A 23,876-nucleotide genomic window follows, 5' to 3' on the forward strand; every position below is an offset into this window, starting at 1 on the left:
TTGTTCTGCATGAAGCTAGAAAAGATGAACAGACTGTCTGTTACATCTGTATCCGGCCTGTGTTAAAACACACAAAGAAGTTATTCATCTTCTTCTTAGAAATGCAGAATAAAGCTGTTTCCTTGCGACAAGGAAACAAACCCGTTTGTCACAACTGTTATTCTCTTCCCATGAACACTTCTATTCTTAGCTGTTACGTTTTGCTGTATCATCGTACTACAGAAATTCACATTTCTTTCCTGCGATGACTGTACAATAGCAAGTACAGTATGTCAGACGAATTCCAAAGGCTGCAGTGCATCACTATTTAAATCTTGTTCCCACAAAGACAACAGCACAGTACTTCTGTGCTAAGAAGTCTGCATTAATTTATGGGCATATTCATGTTATAAAGGTCTATGCTGGACAGAAATATAGGGCAAATTTAATTTTCTTAGCAGATTCCCTAAGAACCATGTAAAAACTCACACCCCATAACACTGATATCTTCATGCCTGTCTGTTCTGCAATGGCAGAGCTAACCTACAGAGCCACAGACCAAACGCCTTCTTCCATGGGCCATAAACTCTTTTGCCAGTAACAGAGAAATACAGAATTAAATCTCACGAAACTTGATGCAGATGTTCTACTCTTTTGTAAAAGAGAGATGTTTCTTCCTAGCTAAGTGCATTTTTACGTCAAAGAGGAACTTCAGTACTAGCTACTAGGTCTTGGGTTCTTCCCCATGTCAATCCTTCAGTCAATAATGACACGCATGTACATGGCCTCTGCTCTGGCAAAGATTCCTGCCACCCTCTAATGACCTCTAAACTAATGAGAAGGAAATTGCTGCACACAATATGAATGAGTGCCTAGACCGAGCATCTGGCTCGTTTTCCTTCCCACTCGAAACATTACCTAAATAGTCTCCGTTTCTTCCCTCATGTTATTCGAGTATGACTAATGGAAAAGTTTATTTTAAGGGTTGCTTTCGCATATTTTGCATGGGTATCTTTTTCTTCTCTCTACACTGATTGGTCTCCTCTTCCTTCTTTATTAAAATGTATTTTGCTTTATGGTAGAAGGAGGAACGTAGCTAGGATTACAGCCTGACACAGAGCCAGTGTGGATTTGAAAAAGTATGCCTTCATATAAACCTATGGTACCAGCTATAATATAACCCTTGGTCTCCTAAGCAAATCTCCCAAACGTGGCTAGCAGAGGAAAGCAGACTCTGAGATGCTTCAGATGGGAAAAGCATCAGAGATGATGACAGGCATTTTTGCTTTTTTTTAAGGTAACAAGTATATGATGCAGGAGCCGTGTTCTACACCGGGTCGTATTTGCATATAGGCAGCATAAGTCCTTAATGAAAACATTATTTCCTTCATAAAAGAATGTAAGCAGTAAGCAATTTTTTGAACAGCCCAATTGTGCAGTTTTGTTCAAAGGAAATTATAATTTTTAATTATGAAACACTTTAATATGACAAGTTATAGATGAGAAGCATTCTTTACTTCACAGACCTTTAGTTTTGATCATGATTTTGTCATAAGCTTCCATATAATTAGTTTTCTTCAGAAAGCCTTATCTTTCAGAATAATGTGATTACATGAGAATGAAGTCTTTTTTTGGTTTGGGTTTTTTGGTTTGGGTTTTGATTTTTTTTTTTTAGAACAAACTGTGGAGATGTGTATTGGAAAGACTAGTTGGTAAATGTAACCTCTCCTGGTCAGAAAGAAGGCAGTGAATAAAGAGAAAACAAAATAATCAAAATCCCTGTAATTATTATTTTTTAAACATTATGCTTATATAGAATTTATTATTTGTGTTGACTGCATCTCACAGTACCGGATTTTTTAAATAGCCTGAATTTATGTAGTAGTCAAGTTAGACCTCAAGTGTCAGTCTGAGCAAGGAACAAATACGTGTCATTTACTGATTCAGTCTGACCTACTGCTACCATTCAGGCAACCGGGTCTTGCTGGGAAGTTCAGGGATGATCACTGACGAGCATTTTAGAGAAAGCCTGTCCTTCATGCTCTGTTACATAGGAGATCTCTTTTCAAAGCCACTTTAAATATTCTTCCAGAAGAACCAACACATGTAAAGACCAAGTCAAGCACACAGAAGAGCTCAGAGAGGAGCTCTGTGTTTATTTTGCTTAGAGTATATATATATAAAAAAAAAAAGTCTTAAAAGGAAAATCACATGGATTCTTGGATCTAAGAATCCATTTCTGCTCTAACTGAAGTCAAAGGATGGGGGGAGGGAAATTTATAGTTACATCTCATTTGGATAAAGCTTTGCTTATTTAGAAGAAACCTCCTTCATTTAACTATTTACAGATAGCTTCACCAAAGCCACAGCTAACTATAAGACTGTTAAATGAAGAAAGCAAAATAATTTGGATTACTTGGCATTGATCGTATAATATACTGACCAGCCTAAGTAATGGAGAGTGATCAATTCAGTAAATAAAGCCCCCAAAATCTAATTGGGTCATAATGCACAACAGTGAATTACGCAGAAATTCAGTACATGGAATGGCTTTTTATGCAGCTATCAAGTTTTTAGCTAAATCCAATTCCAGCTGAGTGTAGTTATTTGAAAGGCTTAGTAATTGATATTCTGGTTATGACAGTTAAGAATTCAGAGGACCTCAAAAAGACAAACTTACCAACTTTTTTTCCCATTCCTTATTAAGATCATCCACATAGGAGAGAACAAAATCAATTCTCCTGACACCGTCCCTGAAGAAAATAGAATCTTTGCTCTGATGTCTTTTATCAATCTGTGGAAGATATAGGCATGTGATTAAAAAACCCCAAGCATTGCTGTTGCTCTAAAATATAACAGAAGACAAAGAAGTTCCCCCAAATTGCCTCAATTCTTCAGTTTCTTCATAGCTGAAGATATACTTGCACAAGTTTTAACAAGGGCTACATCCAGTTAAAATAATTTCAAGATTAACTGCTTATATGCACAAACACTACATGTAAATAACTGGTATATGAAGAACAAATATATGTTAGTATTTACAAGAACCTGTGAACAATGCTACCATTTATTCTTTCACGGTCTTTACAATGTGTCATAAATGATCAAGACAAGTGTTATTTGACAGCATGGGGGTTTTTCTGCAGTTAGTCAGAATGCCACTCTATATAAAAGCCAGCTAAGGCACTGCTCATTGACTTGAAGCAAGCAGCAAAAAGTAAATTCCATGCATTGTATTCTACATAACAAGACTCACTAAACCAACCACCACGGAGAAATATGGCCCAGCAATGACTACATATGAAAATGCACACAAATGATACAGGGGTTACATTTCAAAATTGAGTATTTACTTTCTTGCGGGGAGGGAAATCTAATAAAATTTATCAATGCAACAGGGTAATTAGTATTCCAATTGATCTATTAACAGTCATCTTTTCATTTATCAGCATGCCAGAATGTCGTAATAACAACATTCATCTTCTTCACTGATTAGGCTACAGTAATTAACGTTAAGCAAAAAAAGACTATCACCTCACTCTCCTAGGGAAGTTAGCATAATATTAGGTAATATTATTTATTACCATATCAATATTCAGCTCTACCAAATTGTTTGCAAGACTAGAGGTTCATACAGCACAGTGCTCTCCATAGAAGCTAATACTCTGGTCTAAATTTACCTCCGTGCTAAGGAAGGTTGTTGGTGGGTTTTTTTAACCACACCCATCAGCAAAATTGTATTTATATAGGACTGAATTGGGTTTTTATTTTATTAGAGTAGGAACAAAAGAAAAGAGCAATTCAAAGGGATACGTCTGTCTTCTCCCTCTTAAGCCATGCAAGGATGCACGTGAAATATATTCTGTGCTTTCTCAGAGAACTTTATAACTGTGAACCTTGCTCCCAGTTAACAAAAGGCATCACACAGTGAAGCATGTTATTACTGCAGCCATCCAAGCTACTTGCAATATCATTCATCACTGTTTTACCCTGAGACGTCGCTTCAGGAACAGATTATATCTCCTTCCACTCTGTCGGAATAACCAACAAGTAGTTAGCAAGCCCACTGTTCCTCTCCAAGACCCAAACCAACTGCTTCGAGCACATACCCCCCAGCTACAGCTAGTGAGAAATCTGTGTCCTTAAGAAAGCCAAGAAAAGCTTCCAACTATTAGGAAAACACAAGTATTCCTAAACAGTATGAGTATAATGTCTTTTTTATTAAAGGCAAAACTGCGCTGGCATTAATTTTTATTATAAACTCAGGTATTTTCAAATAATGACTCCTAAATTACTAATTGCCATTATTTGGCTACTTAAGCAGATTTTAAAAAAAAGGAACAATGAGAAAGTTTCTTTGAATGCAACGCAAAGGCAACAAAACAAGCACAGGCTAATGAATAGAGCATGCAAGTTTCTTTTACGCTCATGTCAGGTTGGACCCGCTGGGACATAAAAAGATGAATTGCAACTATGTCATTCCAGAGCTGACAAAGCCACAAGCAATAATATCTGCATACTCCGGGACATGTGTTTATCTTCAAAAGGCTCAAATTTAATAATAATAATCATCATCATCATCCCTATTATTCCATAGCTTTATACAATTTTATGCCTCTTCACTAGATCCCCTGGTAACTGCTGAAACGAGACAGTAGCCTACTTGGACTATCCATGCATTCCTCAGAATTCCTGTATTTCTGAAGCTATTCTAGCCTTTGGGGAGCTACAAAACTCTTGGTTGTTCTTGTTGTTCCTCTTCTTGAGAAATATTTACAGCAGCTCAATTAACATAGACTACTTTGTAAGAGCTGAAACCAGGACAAGCTACCTCCAAAAATGCTTTTGCTTTCAAATGCAGTACATGATCATTAGGACTAAGAGGCTCGCAAAAATCATGGAATCCAATAGAAGAAAAGAAAGGAAACAGCATTTTCCTATTCTATTTTGTGCTTACAGGTTTGGGGTTTTTTGTAAATATAATTGTGACTACAAACAAATTGCAACTGTTTAGATGTTAATTTGATTAGTGTATAGAACCACACCGACATCTTAATACTATCAACAGTACTCTAATTATTCAGCATTACAGTAAGTGAACCCCAAAGTGCAGTCTAACAACTTACAATGTTGGGAACCAGCCTAAAAACAGACCGCCCCAACCACCAATTTGAAAAAATAGAGATTGTGCAAGCACAGACATTGTCCTAGTGATTTAACAAAATCCATATACACAAAGAAAGAAAGAAAAAAAAAAATCAATAATATTTACTTCAAAAAACGCTCCTGCCAAAGGAGTGTCCCAAATTCTTTGGGTAGCATAGTTATAATTAGATCATTCCATACAACTGAAGTAATATTTTATCTTTAGTGCCATCAAAGTTTGCTCATTTTCTAAGACATATCAGAATCCTGCTTAGTCATTAAAGGTCTGACTATCAATTATAAGAAGATGCAGTAGTCATCGTTGGATCTGCTTTGAGAAGGGGAATACTTATCACTTCTCTCTCCTTCTGTACATAGGATTATTCATCATGGATAGTGACAGGCCTACTTATTAAACCCATAAATTATTCCTTTCCATTTTGCTGCATTTGGATTTCACAAGAACAAGATCAGTCTTGCATATTCATGCAATTCTGTGGATAAATGTGCACTTGCAGGTTTAAAATATGTATCTAAAAAGTTGGTAATTTGCATTGGTTGCAACAGTGAATCATAAAACATTATGGATTAGTATATTTTATTTCTTAACAGCTCTTTCCAGAACTGTATTCAAATTAATTGATCTTCGACAACCTACAGTTATTAAATAAAGTTACAGCTCATCAGAGCAGATATTCTGTGACATGTACCTTCTGGAATACAAGTAACCAAATTAAAATTTCCCAGTGCAGCACAGTGAGGAAGCAGAAGCTTTTGAATAATACCCAATGAGGAATTACAGAAGAGATGGAGCCAGTCTCTTCCCTGAGGCATCTGGCGAAAACACAAGAGGCAACAGGCACAAGTTGCAACAAAGGAAATTCCTACTGGATGAGAGGGTGCGGTTGAGCAGGAACAGGTACGACAAGTTGCCCAGAGAGACTGCGTAACCTCCATCCTCAGAGATCACACAGCTTGACCAAGCAAGGCCCTGACTCAGCAACCTGATCCAAGTTTGAAGTCAGCCTTGCCTCCAGTAGGAAATTGGTCAAGGAGACCTCCAGAGGTCCCTTCCAGCTCAAGTCACCGTACGATTCTATGAAATGGCGCTACTGCAAGCATTTAGCATTTACCAGTGCTTCCAAAAGTTGGATAAACCCATCAGCTACAAGGCAAGTTCACAAAAACTACTTGTTCAAAACCAAATACTACCTTCGCATTTTCCTGTAGTAACTTTCCAGTCTTAATAGTCTAATTAACTCTCTAAGAACTAAGCGACTTCATAGCCTGCGGACAGATCTGCTAATTGAACGCTCTAACAGCCTATCGTAAGGAGCTAAATTTTTCACGTAGCTACATAAATGAAAACTTACTGGATTCATACGGAATTATATTAATATTCCTAGTTATCCCGTAATCGATAACGTCTGCCTAGACATCCAGCGGAAGTCAGGGTATCGGACCACGTTCAACCCAACAACCCTCCAAGTATCTGGACTTGCAGTCCCTCACGTTAGACACAACCTAAAGCCCTGCAGCAGGAAATCCTGACTCAAACAGCAGAGACCCAAGATCTCAGCATGGAAATTAATAAAGCATAGCTCAAGACGAAGTAAGGCTGTAACCCCCCACGTTCAGTCTGCCCAAACTGGTTTGGGTACAGCTTGTAAATGCTGGCTGGTGGTCTCACGCGACGTTCACATCCATCAAATCCAGGGCCAAAGCACACAAGCCAGTCACTGCGAACAGGAGAGGGGAAGGCGAGCTGCTGGATGTGGCATCAACCACTAAACACCGTAACAGAAAGTGCTTCAGAGAAACGACTTTGGACCGAAGCTGAGGGAGAGAGACCGAGGTAAACATTTCGTGGCCTTGCTCACACACCAAAGCACACAGACAGCTGACCTCAGTGGTTTAGCGATATCACAGTACCTGAAAGGCAAACACATTTTTCAGATTATACCTGAATGATTTAATACTGTATATTCTCACAGGACTCGCAGGGATTTCTGTTTCTGGTCATCCACCTAACAGGAAATTTATGTCCCTACAGGCCGCTTAGCACAGCTCTCTCCTTGTAGGCAACGGAGCTTCCTCCAGATACACCTTGCTACTATATATCCTAGCCCTCTCCGTGTCCGTAATTCAAAAACAGAGGAATTTTACTTAGAGCAATACTTTTCAGATTAATATTCAGTCAGAAAACTGCAAGTTTCTTTGGGGCCTACATTCAGAAATGGCCTTCCCATCTCCAGTTCCCCGGACTTCAAGGTTTCACAAGTGTCCACCTCATGGAGCTGGGCCTGCAGGTTCAGACCTCGGCGGCCTTCCCCTTCTGCTTTTTGTATTTGAGAGTGGGAAGGTAGTTTAGAGCGGCAATTTCAGTAATAAAGCAGTAACCAACACTAATCTGAGATGGAAGAATCCAATACATTAGCTTCATTAGAGTTCCAGCCCAGTGAAGTATCTCCGGCTCTGACTAAAGGGTACGCTGAGAGGTTAACATGGATAACATGATCCCCATCAGCACATCTAGGAATTATATTATCATAGTCCTACATTACCACACGAGAAACTGCCTGAAATTACAAAATAAAATTGTTTCGCAAGATTTTGCTGCTTACAAGATAGTCTACAAACCAAATATTGTATTTACTGCATACTTTTGATAATCATACAGGCAAATCAGTTTTTATCACAGACAATGTAAAAAAAACCCAAAATAACAACGTTACAAAGCAATTAGTTAATTTATGAATGAACAATCCACTGCAGAGAAATTTTTAGAATACAGAAATGGACAAAAATATAAGGATTTGAAAGCTGAATCAAAATACAAGAAAAGCCTCCATAAATGAAAGGGTAGAAAACATTCAATGGCTTAAACCCAAAATTATCACCCTCATTTAGATCCCCAGTTCGCAAAAGATGTTTATACACCTCCCCCTTTTACCGAATTAAACATGCTTACAGCTATAGGAAAAACATGCTGATTTAAGTGCTGCTATGCTAAATATAACTGTTTGATAAAATTCATTTCCAAAAGCAAAAAGCTCCTGGAAATGCATTTACACAACATATGCAAATATACAGGCACTCTACTGAAAATCAAAGAGGCAAATTCCTGGTTTATGCCCAGTAAACTCAGTTCCCATTATACCAGAGGTCCTCTTTGCATGAAGTTCTCTTCAATATTCTTGCTTGGAGGAATCCATGCAATTGAAGTGCTTACCCACTTCAAAGAAATGTATTAACAACACTCTAGCACCACACATTTCAATTTCCAGTTATGCTTCATGCAGGCTACAAAGTTGCATACAAAGTTATAACCTTTCCCATTCAAAGAAACAAAAAATCCCATATGTTTCTTGTAGCTAAAACTTGCAAGCTGCTTTTTGCACCTCCACCACAATTGTGTTTCAATTTTAAACCGCATAAAAATCTCAAAGCTTGAAAACATGCATTTCAAAGCAGTTGAAGACACCAAGATACTTGCACTAAGATTTAAATGCGCAGAAAAAGCCTCTCTGGATAAAAGAACACATTAAACAAGAATAGAACAAAGAAAAATAAAAAGTATGCTGAGAGAGCGTATGTGTTAATGTAAGACACCAGAGCCCAATGTAAGCAAGCAGACAGTTTTAATATACCTCAGCATGTACTTATTCAGTTATCTTAAATGAATTTTTGTAATTTTTTTCTCCATAAAAGAATAATGGTTATTTTAAGTTTTCTGATATATTTGAAAATTAATACAATTATCTTGTCTGCAAATTTCACTAAGTGGATATTTTGAGCCTTTCCTTATTATTTACTACAATAAGAAAAAAAAGGCAACACATTTCAAATGCTGTCAGTGTTTGTTTCTTGCTCTTTAAAACATTTTAAAGTATCATGCTGACTCACAGAGCCGGCCACATCACCATGATAAAAAGGAATCCCACATTTGTTAATAACACCAGTCAGAATACATCCTATATCCCATCAAACCAAAACAATGATAAAAAAAGCAAACTTTCCAGTTTTCTCCACCAATCTTAACTTCTCGATTTTGTCTATTATCCTTTCAATTTGCTTGAATTTATCATTTAAGCCATCACTAGGAATAAACGTAAAAAACACATTCATTTTTATAAGCTAGAAAAAACAATTCTTTTTGGAAGGATGGCTTCCTTGAAACTGGAAAATTTTCTGGCGAGGGACTTTTTGGCATACAGTTATAGAAGACGCCACACAAATTCATGCAAAGAAGCATGAATGTTGCTTACTGCTTACCACTTGATGTTCAGGGATGAGTAAAGTAGTCTCAGTGCTGTTTAGGCCCTGCCAGTGGCATCATGGGAAAAACATAATGTTGTTAGCGATGATGCAAAGGAGGCTTTAAAATAAAAGGCTATTTCAGAAGAAACAGTGTAGCTTCTGGTTTAAGTTGTTGAAAAGCTGTTCTGAGTGATAGTTGGATTTTCAGTCTAGATAGTCAAAATTTAAACAAACCTCTACTTCCTCAAATGAGCTGGGTCTCTAGCCTACGCCACTGACTTTTACATGGCCCATAACGATTTTTAAATATTAATAACTTTTAGTAAGAGCTATACAGTATCCCTCAGCATTTCCATTATAAAAAAAATAAAGCCTCAATAATTTGGCACAGATTACCATTTACAAGCTGATGAAGAACAATTTTTAACAGTACTTTTTCTTATTTTAATATCAAAAGGGAGAAAACGTACACAGCATAGACGGCTGCGCTTGCATTAAGAACAAATGTGATGCCCCTTACTTAGCTATTTTTTCAATACAAACTGAAATTATACCACGTACACTGAAGGAAAACAAATGCAAGGAGACAGATCATTAATCTCATAGTGTAGACAAGGCAAATTGCTATCAGTAATTGCAGTTGTTATGCCTAATGAGACCAGTGAGGGCTTCCCAGCTTCCAGTTATGATCCATGCCTGGCGGATCCCTACCCTGATTTTAATTGTACAAGATCTGGGTGCTTATTATTTTCCTGCACAAAGGCCTGGAGGGTGTTGCAACGTCCTCTGGCCAGACTCCACACAGGGATGACAGGAATACCAGCAGCAGAGGACTCCGCAGAGCCCAGCTCTCCTACAAAGACACGTCCATAAGCTATCTGGGGTCCTGGACCACAACCGTGTGATTGCATAAGCAAAAGATTTTGAGACCAGGCTGCGCTATTAGAATGAATAATGGTTTGCAATACCGAAGCTGTTTTGCAATATCTAATTCCATTAGTCAATAGTTTCTCACATGCTTCTTTTGTTTTTCTTCTGAAAACAAATCACAGGCAGGTTTAAAGAGTGCAACCAAATAGTGTGAGCGCATTATGAAAATATGGCAGTTCTCTATGGAATAAAATTAACTTTCAACAGAAGCAGAATACTAACTTCATTTCATTATTGTATCATCATTTATTGGTTTAGAGTTGTAATATTTCAAAAAGCGTATTTCCCAAAATCCAATTTTCATAAAATACTGTATAATTTTTGCAAATTAGAAATGAGTATTTTTCACTTTTATTACAATTTTACTTGACAGAAGTCATTCAGGTCCATTCCTATAATTTTGTGAAACAAACAGGCTATTGTTATTACTTGCAATGGAAACAGGAACATGTACACACATCTTTACATTCTTTCTTAATGACGCCATCTCTGAGTATTTGCTTATCTAAATAAGATAAAAATGTCCTTTTCGGAACTCAGTCAAATAAAACAAAGACAGATCCACCTGGTTTTTGGCACGGAATCCACATGAGAAACAGCGCAAACATAAATAGCTGCACTGTGCTCTTACTCCGAGACATTCTGAACCGGGTTTAGCAGTTTAATCCTCATGTCATTGATGCTACTGGAAAAACCTGCGCTATTTGTAGAGAACTAAGACCTGAGACACTTCAGCAGAAAGTTCCTCTCCAATTATACACTGAAAATATCCGCCCTGTAAGGTATCGTACAAATTTGACATCAATGAAAGTGCAGCCTCGCTTTTCATTGCTGCCCTACGGCTCCTGACCTCTCCATTGCACACCTGCCCCTCCCCGGGCCAAGCTGGTCCCCTTCCATCTGCTTTTCTTCTACCTCCATCCCATACTCCTCCCACCCAAAGCTTCCCACCTCCTCCACGATTAGATGTAAATACAGGTTTTAGCCACCCACTGGTCCTCACATGCTGCTCACAGTGCTTCACCCCGAGATAAATTTTTAATACATTTAGTGAAACACTAAACTGTGTGATGAAGACACACAGCTGGCAGAGTCCTTTGTATGTTCCTATGAATTTTGTGAAATGCTTTCCTGTTAATCTAAAGAACTTACCCTGCTCTCATTACAACTGCCCGAAATTAATTAGGTCAAATCATGGGGGTTATATATTATAACCTTGGTGATGAAACCTTCTACTGTACATTTAAAGTGTAAGAACTCTTACAGAGACACCCCAATTTTCATTATATGCCGAAGTCTACAGACAGCACAAAGGGGCACCAATCTTGATAACATGACCCCCAAAACAAGAACCAACCAGTGTTTTCAGAAACACTCAAATAGTCCAACTTTGTTCAGACAAAAACCAAGAATAAAGGTTAGCAGTGGTGGCAGCAGTGCTGGGCTGGTCCTTCCTACTTCGCAATCCACCCTAAGTCTTTAATGCACTCACTCTCCCCAAAATACCCTTCAGATTGTGTTTTGTAGTTACGCCTGAGAGAAGTCTTTTTGTATTTCCTTCTAGATTTTGAAACTGATTTGGTCTGTCTTCATAATATTAACAATGGTATTTTATGTTTTTCTCTACTTGAAACCCCACCAGTCTGAATTGAAAAATGAACAAGCATGAAAAGTAATGTACATTATGATGGTGTTTCTTCAGAAAAAAACAATAATCAATTCATTTGGAACACTTGCAGCACCTGCTGCTCTCAAAACCAAAAAATCTGTTTGCCACACCCATAATTTTGGTAAAATGCATTGCTTTAATACATTTGATGGAGCTCTGACAATTTACTTCTGCTAACATGGCTTAAAGAAAGACAGCTCGTTCTCACATTTTCTCACGATCAAGTTACGATATGGAAAATCCTGATTAACAGGAATCTTTAGGGAGCATTTCACTAGTGTGAAATTAACAGAAAAGGTGAAAATTTCATATATTACTGAGAAACTCAGGGTCCACATACATAAAAAGCATACATTTTAAGTTACTTTGTACTTCTTAATTGGAACAGCAGACACAAAGAGCCCTCTGTATACACCTCATACAGATGTCGATAAACTACAAATTAATGATTCAGTCTTCCACAAAATCTGTACTAATTTTACAATTATCCCACTTGCATGGCCTAAAATTTAACTCTCAGGAAATTTAATACAAATTCCAATTTTAGCTTTCTTCCAAACTTGAACTATTTAACTGACCTTCCTTTCTCTTAAGAATAGGAACCCTATTTTGTCAGTGGGCCTCATCCTCATTTACTCTGTAATTTGAGCAACCAATTATAATCACTGAACAGAAATGCACTGTGCTATCAAAACAGAATTGTGCCATTATATGTTTCTAGCGCTCTTTATTCATAAATATAAAGCACATAGGAAAAACTGATTCTCAAGTTTTATTCCATTCATTTACCAATTTGCTTGAAAGGACTTCCAGAGGCATTTATGTGTTTCTTGGAACAGGAACTCCATTAAGTCTGATTCAGGTATATTCTACATAGACACTCAATTAGGAGAGTTGCCTATCCCTAACAGAAGTAGCTGTCTGTGAATTACTGATTTAACAATGACATAATTTGAAGCAGTCCCCAAATGCAATGCCTATTTGAAAATATCTCTATCGTATCCTTTTCTTTCCCCTCCTCTCCAGTCTGCTGTTTGCTGAAAACATCTCCTTGCCTCTCTGCATGACAAAGCATCTAGAAATGATTCATGCTGTAAGGCTTGTAATATGAAAAGCTGTTGAACTCCAAGCAATCTTGTTTCTTTTGTCCTTGTGGGACATTAAAAGAAGAAGAAAAATAAGGAGACTCAAGAAGAAGCAGATTTAAAAAAAAAAAAAAGAAGAAACAGGGTAAAATAGGCAAGAAGCAGTGGATTACAGCAGAAATGCAGAATCATGAAGAAGGACCAAATGCACCATTGACTGGAGACTCAATTACTGTCTGAGTCCTTGGCTTCATCCAACTTCTTTAAGTGTTGGCAGGCTTCACTACAGACCATTTTTCACCTTAGTTTTTGTTTTACTTGCACCATTCCTCATGTCCAAATCACATAAACCTTTACAGATTACAAAAGAAAAATAATACCACTGAATTACGGATAGGTAATGTTTTCTGGTCTCCATAATTGAATCTAGATTTCTTTTATTCCCTCCTCTGTTGCTAAATCAACGATAAGGCCTTAGCTTTTCCTCCCTACTGCTGAGCAGAAGCATACTGTTACTATATGTTACATTTCTTCTCCTCCAAAAGAAAAGACAGCCCAAGCATAATGAAGTTGTGACCAGAATGTAAATTTGTTTAACTCTTCCCCAATGGTCTTTTCATGAATTAATTTCATTTCTGTTTTAAAATTACTTGACTTAAATTGTTCCTGCAGTTGGAAAATATGAACACTTGGAAGTCTTAAAACAAAGTTAAGTACATGGCTAAGTAATAAGAAAATTGCCAACCTATCACCAGAGTAAAGTCATAAAATAGAGAAATGTGCTATCTGTCAAAACAAGAACAAAGCACGTTGACCTGAGCTCAGAAGGGTCCTGGTGAAAAGAGGAGAAACCATGGCTTGTCTTTCATACTGGGATAGATGACCCTGCTCAATTCCTATGGGAATGCAACAAGGATGACAAAAGGCAGCCTAGCAAAGAACTGAGGGAACAGAAGTTCTTCCAGTTTATAGAAAACAAAACTGAAGTTGTGACAACACATAAAGGATTAGCATCGTATGAAAAAAAAGAGCAGGGCTATCTTACTGTTGGAATGAATTCATGGAAAAACTTTAAGGATAGACATATCTAGGACATTAATCATGAAGAACTAAGCCTGTCACGGCTGATGAGAGTGTGAAACTGGGTAAGAAGATCAAGAGTAACTCTGTAACTTTATGTCTGGCTAACGCATAGAAAGCAAAAAGCAGATAAATGAGACTGTATTAGGGAACAGGGTAGGGTAACACAAAGCACAGACGAGTACTAGCTTAAATGTAAGCAAACATCAGATAAGCAGCTGATGTGGAGAAACAAACTATCTAAAGCCAAATAAGCCATCTCTTCTTAGAGGGAGGGCAGAAAATAACAAAACAGAACACCTGGCCTAAGTAAAAACCAAGAGAAATGGCAGCATGAAGTTACCAACAAGAGATTTTTGAGAGGGTAACCAGATATATTTTTCATAAGGAGACTACCTCCCAGGCAAGAAAGTGCTGAAGATCAAAGCCTCCTTTCCCACCCCATCATGACTCTTTCACCCTTCAAACAAGGTTCAAATCCCATGTCTCCACATCTATGACACGTGTTGCACCCTTTCTCCCATATTTCCTGCCTCTTCCTACATCCTCAGTCATGAAGTGAATTCTTCCAAGCTTTGGTGACATAGGTCATCTCCATCTACTCAGAGGCACTCAAAAGGAACTCAGAATCAGCTTCAGACTCTGATGCTTATCATGGTATGATGATTCAAAAGCTATAATTGGAGACCTATCTGCCCAGGGTTCAGTGAAGTATTTGATATGGCTGTTCATGGAAAATTTTGCTGGAGAAAAAGACTGCTACAACTCCTACAATAGATTCACAAAGTAGCAGGGTGAACATACTAATAATTTTTAAGATGGAACTGGTAGATTTATGAAAATATTTAGATGACATGGTTGCATGTGCTAGCAAGATAAAGATCTGTGTGATCTAGGAAGCACTCCCGAGTTCTGTCTTCACATGACCACCTCCAAATTTGCCTCTTAGAAGTAGGTGAGGACATGTTTTGCTCTTAAGAAGTTCAGCAGAACAGCGACTGTTTTCCAACAGTCAATTCAATAGACATCATTTCTGATGAGTGCTCATGGCGTGTATGAGACTCTACCTTGACAAAGCAACTATTTTCCACCTAGGAGCAGAAACTCTTCATATCTTCCTCTAAGCATATAATAACCGCAATAAGGAAACAAGACAATAGAAATTAGAATAAAACACCAATTTCAAGAATGCAAATTTTCAATATTCTTTTAAAATCTGTTTCTTAACTGAATAATAACTACACACCGCTATCTATTTAAGATATTGCGTACTGCACATATTAAGAAATGAGGTACTGTGAAAAAATGAATAGCTGATGATGCTTTTCATATTGCACATGTTGCAAGGAAAGAGTATTCTTATAACTTAAATCTCTCTGCACTGTCAAAAAGTTCCTAGAACCAGCAATATGATACGCAGCATAAAACAAAGCGTTAGGTTTGTGCAAAAGCATTATGTTTTTCCAATTGCCAAAACATTAAATGATTGTGTGATTCTCATTTCAAGACTGATCCTGGAAACACTGTTAAGCCCACACTGTTTTCTACACTGATAAGTCTCTTGTAAGACTCAGTGAGTATCAGTGTTACATTCATGGTTTTGCTCCTTCAAAACACTAGAGGAAGAAAACGTTTACATGGATAGAAAAAGGACGTGTAAGACAATCTAGAAGACATATTATTTTTAAAACTAATTCTATCTTTCACAGCAACGGTTCCTCTTTCTTCCTACCAGTAGTATGTTAACACTCTCGGTACTGTACCTTACCTCAGAGCTGCTTGGGACTTCCGATCCTGCAGTTGAAATAGTCTCACATAAAGGTCCATTGCATTCTTCCCCTAAGGAACATTGAAAGAAAGACAGATTCACATAAATACACTCCTTATTTTAAGACATTATTGTGTCTGAAAGTGGTGTGCATCTTGAAGCCACAGAACTATGAACAAGCAAAAGCAAAAGCTGGAAAATAATACTGAGCTACATAAAATCTCCAAGAATGGTTCTGTGGAGGGGAAAAAATGCTGTGAGAGACAATATACTCAGCCTGTACTACCTGGTTGTAACCTTGCAGTCAGAGACACATACTTTTAACTGTGATAAACAAAAATCTGTCAGCGTCACGTATCTTTCTTGTCTCAAATGTCTGCCAGGTTACTGTCTATGAGGGTCTCGCACCCGGAGCTTTGCCGCCTCAGTTATGAAAGATCAATTATCTCTGAGGTTGCTTGCTAGAAATTGAATTAGGTTTTTTGTTGCTAAGGGATTAATGGTGCATAACCTCAAGATTACAGATGCCCACATAATGGAGACACAGTGACAGGATCAAGAATAGTAATGTCAACTTAAATTACCAAGCTTCTTGTTGTTTAAAAAATCAAAACAAAACCCCACAGAAAAAAACCACCTTCATTTTAACAACAGTACTGAACTCCAGCGTGACTTTCCTGCAAATATAGTCAGTTCACCAAGGACACTGTCAACTTAAATGTTAACGTTATAGGGAAAAATCACATTGAGTATCTTCAGATCCCTAAATCATACTGAGACATTGGCTGGGTTTGGGGCTCTGGAGCGCAATTCAGAGCCCCTAAGCTAGGCTCCTGTTCCAAGAAGTTTTTGTAAACAACCGTCTCTCTGCTGATGAGACAGACAGACCAGTCTCCTAAAGCAGGCATCTAAATAAGTCCACCACCAATGGAAAAGGACAAGCAGTTTTGAAAACAGCTCATCACGATCTAGAGCAGGCATCTAATAATGCTGCCTCTTTCTTCCAAAACAAAGATGCATCATGCTCCTTTCTCCATCGAGGAAGTATTGCTGGGTATAGCTTCGACTGGACAGACTGACTTGCACATCTTAGACTGAACCACTGACAAGACAACTACAGTTAGATTATTCCTACCAATAAAACAAATGTACTTTTTTTTTGTAACTTGCAAATATTTGGTGTCAAAATTGCATCCAGGCAGGACAAACTCATTCTTTGAAAAATGTATAATAAGCTACTCAAGTACAGCTTCAGAGCACTTTGTTTCCTCTAATTTTTTTTCTGTGTCTACATTCACTTACAGAAAACGGTCTCTGTACTTTACAACCGTACATATGATGTGATGAGAAACTGGGCAATGGTGTATAATGCTATATTCATATAATGAAGTAGTTTCTGAATGCTAAGACATTTAAAGTTGCTGCATGCCATTCTGCTAAAACAAACTACGCCTGCAAAATCTGTATTAGTAGATACAATCTGAACACTTAAGTTTTACTTATGCACTTGTAGAAAGGTGTTTCCATATGCTGATATAAGCGTGGAGACCAGCATTGAGCCATCTCTAAAAAGTTAGCCTGAAAGTCAATAATTTGGGATCGTTCTTCCTACCCAAATATATCATAAATGCTACAGGGACTATGCTGTAAGAGAGAACACCAAACACAGAAAAGGTTTACAGGAACAGCTTCAGCACAGACCTGAATTCAGTTCACCTCCCAACACAGCACAAGCGGTCCAACATGCAAGAGAAACAAATGGAACATAACGGGAAAATATCGTAGCAAGAACACAAAGGCCTCGACTCAAAAAACAACTATCAAAAGATTCAGATTAACTTACGTTGAGAAACTGTTTCTGCAAGAATACTCCTTAAGGAGAGGCTCTACCTTCGTACAGGGCTGGCTCTAAGCTTACGCAAAGTCAGCAGCTGCCCAGGACAGCAGACTGCTGCCTGGTGAAAGAAAAGGAGCAACACCATCACGCTCCGTACCTGCTCCGCCTACAGCCCTGGGAAACAGGTGCCTGCTGCAGCTTTGGCCAAAGGTAGCGAGCCCAGGGCCCAGGAGCAGAAAGCTCAAATATTTCATCACACAACCCTTCGTGGCAGGAGCAGCCTGGCACCTTGTCCCTGCAGCAGTAACATCCAATTTGCCTATGCTGCTGAGAGGACTTGGACTGATTCCACAGCCTACAACAACAGCCTTGGTGTTGGTTTTTTCTCGATTATGCTCTCTGTAGTTGTGAAAGTTTAACCTCAGGAACAAGCACGATTCAGAATTTTACGTTTTGAATGCTCTCCCAGTACCATAGCTGATTACTTATGCAACTTGTCGAAGGAAATCCTCTTGGTATCACTGATCCAGGGGAATAAAACTGAATAACCCTAGAGCAGCACACAAGAAGGCAAAAAGAGAATGCAAAACATATATTAACTGAGAAGTATAACACACTTAATACATTCACTCTTTGAAAAACACATCAACAGGTTCCTGAGCAGGAGCAGTACGAGAAAAGCATGTCCTAGTCATGTAGGAAGGTGTGAAGGAGCCGCAACCCAAAACTGCAACAAGCACCAGGAATGAAGATGCCCAATTAGTTCTTAACCAAGAGAGCTGCCCACAGATAGTGAAAAATTGACTTGCCAATCACATTGCAAAAAAGCCTGGCTCATACGTGATATCAATGACTCATATAAACTTAAGTCCGATTTCCAAGGGGCTCTCAGCAGAAAAAGAAGGAGAGAGGACACACAAAAGGGAGGAAGGCGTAACGCCAGTTAGTACAATACCTTCTGACCACGATGGCTTGAACTTGGTGAGAACCGCATTGTCATCTTTAAAAGGAAAGAACACTTCAGTAAGAACCAGAAGTAAAATCCACTTTTAACATGAACCCATTTAATAACTCTCTTCTATCCTTAACAATACAGCCACTATATCAACAAAAGAATAAAGCCCTGGAAACCAGAGACTGAGATCTAGGCAGAATGCACGGAGCAGGTTCCTCTTGAAACACCAGCATTCACCTTTTTGTCCAGGCACTTTATTCAGCAACACAAACAAGGATGCCACTTTCCCGTATCAGCAGCAGGGAGCACCATAAGAGTTTCTGCTATTCAAGCAAATGCCTTTAAAATTCTTCAAGAAATTACAACTTCATATCTAAAGATGGGAGTAAAACAATAATATGCTGATAAAACCATGATATTTAAGGGAATGGCCTTGTTCTTCAACACTACATACTCTACTGTACGTAAAGAGCTTTGCACACCAAGAAGAATGAATGAGGACATCTACTGAACGTAAGTGGCCCTTCAGTACAAAATTTGTTTGTACAAATTGCAGTCATTCCTTGCAAATTTTTTGTTCAAAATTAACTCCAGAATGACGCAATTACGCTATGACTATCAAAACTCATTAAAATTTTCAGACATATATGATTTTAATATTTATTCAAATCATTTGCCTTTCATGGACATGCACATATCCTAGCTGAAGAAATGCCTCTTTCCCAGTGTAACCATTGTCTCCAACAGCCTTACAGTTCCGCGCACCGCTATTTGTAACTCCTTAAACACATGTGTCTTGGGAGTTTGTACTTTATTGGAAATAAGGAAGCTTCACACGGCCTGTAATTTTGCAGCATTAACATACGCTGTCCCAAACTACACCCTACCACAGGGCAACCTACTTATAAACTTCTGGTATGCCACGCCTAAGAATTACAGACCACTTCTATTTCAATTACAGACCCAGATGATCGGATCAACGGTAATTCAAAACAGCTCACTGAAATCAACATCCAGAACTGAAGACTGGAGACTATAATCAAGACTGATTTCGCCTCTTAAAAGGTAAGTAGTTTACCCCACAAAAAAATGTACTTCTATTAGTGCAATCTTATGATTTTTATAACAAGCATGAAAAATGGCTTCTTGTGTAATGAAATGATTAGTCATTGTACCATAGTTTAACTTCGTTACAGTGCCTGAATCGCTTTCTTTTTCTACATGGCAAAACTGATGATTTAGGAAAAGACAAAAGGAATTGAACCCCACATCTGGACCCACTGGTTAAAAGAAGTGCTTTAATTTGATTAATATTTCAGGAATCAAAAAATCATCCTTCAAAACTTTCCTATTCATTCCATGATGAAAGACAAAACCCCCTAGTGGTCTAGACACCAAGATGCTCACAATTTCTCAGAGATGCTACTGTATCTGCAATTCACAGAATCAGCACACAAGCTATTTAAGTAGGACTGCCTGTGACATATTTAAAATCAGATAAATGGATTAGAGACCACATGCACAACCTACCTACCAGTTCTCTTCGATGACTACAATGGCAATACAGACTATAAAATTAAAGTCACCTGCAAAAAACCAAGCAGCGCAAAATAAATTCTGTTTATTTTGACAAATGTTTAATTTCATTTACAAAATCTCATAAAACACAAGTAAATGTGTTCAGTGCTGTTGCAAAAAAGTAACGATGCCGTTGTAAATCGAGGCCTCCGGTAACCCCCGATTTTCTGATAGCTGGGGCAAGGTAACAAGCACCGCTCAGTGATGCCACAGGACTAGTGACGTATATCCCTCCACACGAAAAATGAGCTGCACATTCTCTGGGAGAAGGACAACCCATCATAGGCCACGTCCTGGTCACAACAGCTGTGCCTCGACTAGGCAAATAAAAGCTCCAGGACACGAGCCCAACCACAGGACTGCTCACTCAGCTTAATTATTAGTGCACTTTGTGGAACGGCTTTTGGCTTCTAGCACTCTCCCTAGACAGAGCAGAAACACACTGTGGAGGACACCACAGGCCAGGTTCTGGTCTTCGAAACGGTATGGATAAGTCTTCCCCAAGTTCCTGCTTGGGGAAGAAGGGAGTTTAGCCATATGGATGTGGCTGGACTGTGCTACTTGTCCTCGAAGGCCAATGAAAAAAATCCTTGGCTTTTTTAATTATTAGCACAGGCACAGCCAGGGATGCTCTAGCACCTTTAACTGTACCTAACCAGCAATTTCCCTGGAGGACGATGATCTTTATCACTTCAGCATCCTCAGTAAGCTGGGGTCTGCTGACAGATGGGAAGAAAAAAGCTTGGCCGATGATGCAGCACGCCAGGTACAGCTGGGCACTGAGCAGCTAGTGTGGAGATGCTGCAGTCTGGCAGAGTTCAGAGCAACTCTGCATCAGAAAACAGCAAAGGCAGGCATTTAAGTTCTCCTTTCTTCCAACTTCGATCACCCTGATTCATCTGTACTACGTAGAGCTCTCGGTACATGTGTTTCTACCAGTAAAAATGTGAACGTATTAGGTGCTTCTAAAGCCAAATGGTAGCTGAATAGACATTTTTAGGGATCAAAATGAAAATTTTACTACTAAAACTAGAAAATCATCTGCACTTGCACACTTAAGACCGAGCTATGCTAAAGGCAAAGTCAGAGCCAGGATTCCCGGGCAGGTGTTGATAAACTGTTTATTATTTAGCAGCAGTAAGACAGTATTACTACTGGTCCTGTTATTATTTTCAGTATTGTGTCCAAAATACTGTTTCCATTTATTTCCATGATTTTCTTAGACACAGTAACAGCAACCTTTCCAGTCAACAAAAACATGCAGGTAAAAAGAGCTTTCAGACCTGTCATACTGTTCTGTATATGTCTCACACCTTTGGCATATCAGTTTATGGACACACATATACCTAGAGCAAAATTTTGATGGTCCAGGTAAAATGAAAGAACCCAAAAAACAAACAAAAACCCCCAAAACAAAACCAAAAAACCAACAAACCCCAAACAACAAAAAAAAACCCCAAACCTGAAACTTATGGTGCAGTTGTTAACAAGGTAGCTACTTTGTACTACAGAGAAAATTCCTAATATTCATCCTTACAAAGCAATGAAAGAAAATTTTATTCCTAGCTGTCTTGAAGTTACCATCTTAATAAAGTCCTGCCGTTATTCAATAACTGGCCTGCCTGACAGAAAAGAGAAATTGATTTAAAACATGACTATTTATCACTAAATCAAGGTGGTATTCATAGTACTGTGTCCTTTGCTCCCAAAAGATCACCACAGGATTCCTGCTGTAGCGGGACCTACTCTGAGCAGTTTCCATCTTTGATAAGGAGTCTGATTCAGCACTGAGTCACTAACAAAAATGCACAGCGGACAAAGACCTCTCCAAAATAAGGTCACTCATTCCAAGCAAGCTTCATAATGACTGCTGTGTTTCCATAGCTTTAAAATGACTTATTAACTAAAACATAGCTTTAAAATGACTTATTAACTAAATTTATTCGTATATTGACCATATCCTCCCAGAGCTGGATGACCGAGTTGCCTAGGGGAACTAAGGACCCACCTAGTATGCTGGCTCCCGAGCAAGTAAAGTAAGTGTTATGACTTCACCTGGCATGGTCTGAAGAGTAATAACTGCACTGCTGAGCCAAAGACTCAATCTCAAGATTATGCTTGAAGTGGTGGGTCTTGCACACTCAGAGCTGCTCCTAAATATTTAAAACTATTTCTTAACAATGAAAACATCAAATTCTCAGTAAATCCAAGAAGTTTATTGGGAACACTTTAAAAGAATTTTATGATTAAAAAAAAAAAAGATTGCATTCAAGTATACGCTGCTTCACGGACATATTTCTTTTCAGCATGTGTTTTATTATTAAACAAGCGATTCCAGAGAACAGGGATTTATCAACACATAAGAAGTAAAAGAATAAATAACTATTTTATATAGGCATAAATATATGGAAGAGAAATCTGTTCCCAACAATAACAAAATCTCATTTAGCATTTGGAAAAGACATGAAGTCCTCAGTTCTAATCTCTAGTATAGTAAATGAGTATTTTAAATCAGAACTTGAGGTTTACTCTCAGCTGCCTTCCATTTAAAGAACCATAAAACCTCTCCTTTTGATTAAAAGGCACTGAGCTAAAAAAAAAAACAACAAAACCAAAAACAAAACAACAACAAAAAACCAAAAACCAAAACGGGGAGAAAGAAAAAAGTTGTGTAAATCCATTTTTAGCAAAAACCCACAAGCATAATGTTGTAACAGAGAACTTGAATGGCATTTTAATGTGGTTAAGGCAGTAACCATTACCGTATTGTATATACCATCACGGACAAGACTTAAAGCATGCTGTGAGCACCGAAGTTAGCACTTATACCTTTCAGGTATCATCATTTTCCAGAATGACACATGTAAACTGATTAATAGGTTCAAATGCAATTAAAAAAAGAAAGCCCAGACCAGTGACAGCTAGATAAAGTCACGTATTTTTAAACTGCGTAGCACTTGGATGCATGTAAGTAAGTAAGGGGGAATAGGATGGCAAATAAACCTCAGAAGAGCAGGGTGGTAAAATAACCAGACTGCAGAAGTCCCGACAACTCATAAAGCACTATGGCTGTGCTTGCTTGCACTTAGACTATTTATATGCGCAGGGCCAGATTTCATCGGCACTATCTGACTGCAGAGGCAGACAAACAGCTCGGGCAATGGCCTTGCACATATATGAAAGTGCCAGATGCTCTCACGTCTCCTTCAAGAAAAGATGAAGAAAGGGGAACCATGCTATTGCTTTTCATCACAGCCCAAGGGAATTACAAGCACTTCAAAAAGTGTTAGGTATAGACTTGCTTCCCTAGTGTTTCCAGAGATACACTTAAAATCTTACGGCATCTTTCATGAATGCATTTCTCCAACTTCCACTGAAATCACTGACGTAACCCTGAAGCAACACAATCTCTGATTTCTTTCGACATTTGCAATACACAAGTTTTTAAAAGTAGCGGAGGGCCCAACGTACTATTCATTCTATGGACACCCATTATATTCCCATCCTTGCATGGGAGATCTCCTATAGATACCGTAAGAGAACAGTGATGTGTGAACAGGGAACTAATGATGGGGAAATAGTAAAGAACG

At 38.4% G+C, this 23,876-nt stretch overlaps 1 protein-coding gene across 7 annotated transcripts in view; it reads right to left on the reverse strand.

Annotated features, from left to right (window-relative positions):
- The window catches only part of ANO5 (anoctamin 5), a 60,664-nt gene that overhangs the window by 29,728 nt on the left and 7,060 nt on the right, over window positions 1-23,876 (reverse strand). Inside the window, exons 2-5 of one of the 7 annotated variants that reach the window (XM_049819811.1) lie at window positions 18,709-18,753; window positions 15,917-15,987; window positions 9,400-9,447; window positions 2,660-2,773 (exon numbers count right to left, since the gene is read on the reverse strand). In XM_049819811.1, coding sequence (XP_049675768.1) covers window positions 2,660-2,773; window positions 9,400-9,447; window positions 15,917-15,987; window positions 18,709-18,753 — 278 coding nt within the window. The remainder of the gene's footprint in view (window positions 1-2,659; window positions 2,774-9,399; window positions 9,448-15,916; window positions 15,988-18,708; window positions 18,754-23,876) is intronic. The other 6 variants (XM_049819812.1, XM_049819813.1, XM_049819814.1 and 3 more) reach the window with 6 other exon arrangements.

Source organism: Accipiter gentilis, chromosome 17 (assembly GCF_929443795.1).
Source record: "Accipiter gentilis chromosome 17, bAccGen1.1, whole genome shotgun sequence".
Taxonomy (NCBI): domain Eukaryota; kingdom Metazoa; phylum Chordata; class Aves; order Accipitriformes; family Accipitridae; genus Astur; species Astur gentilis.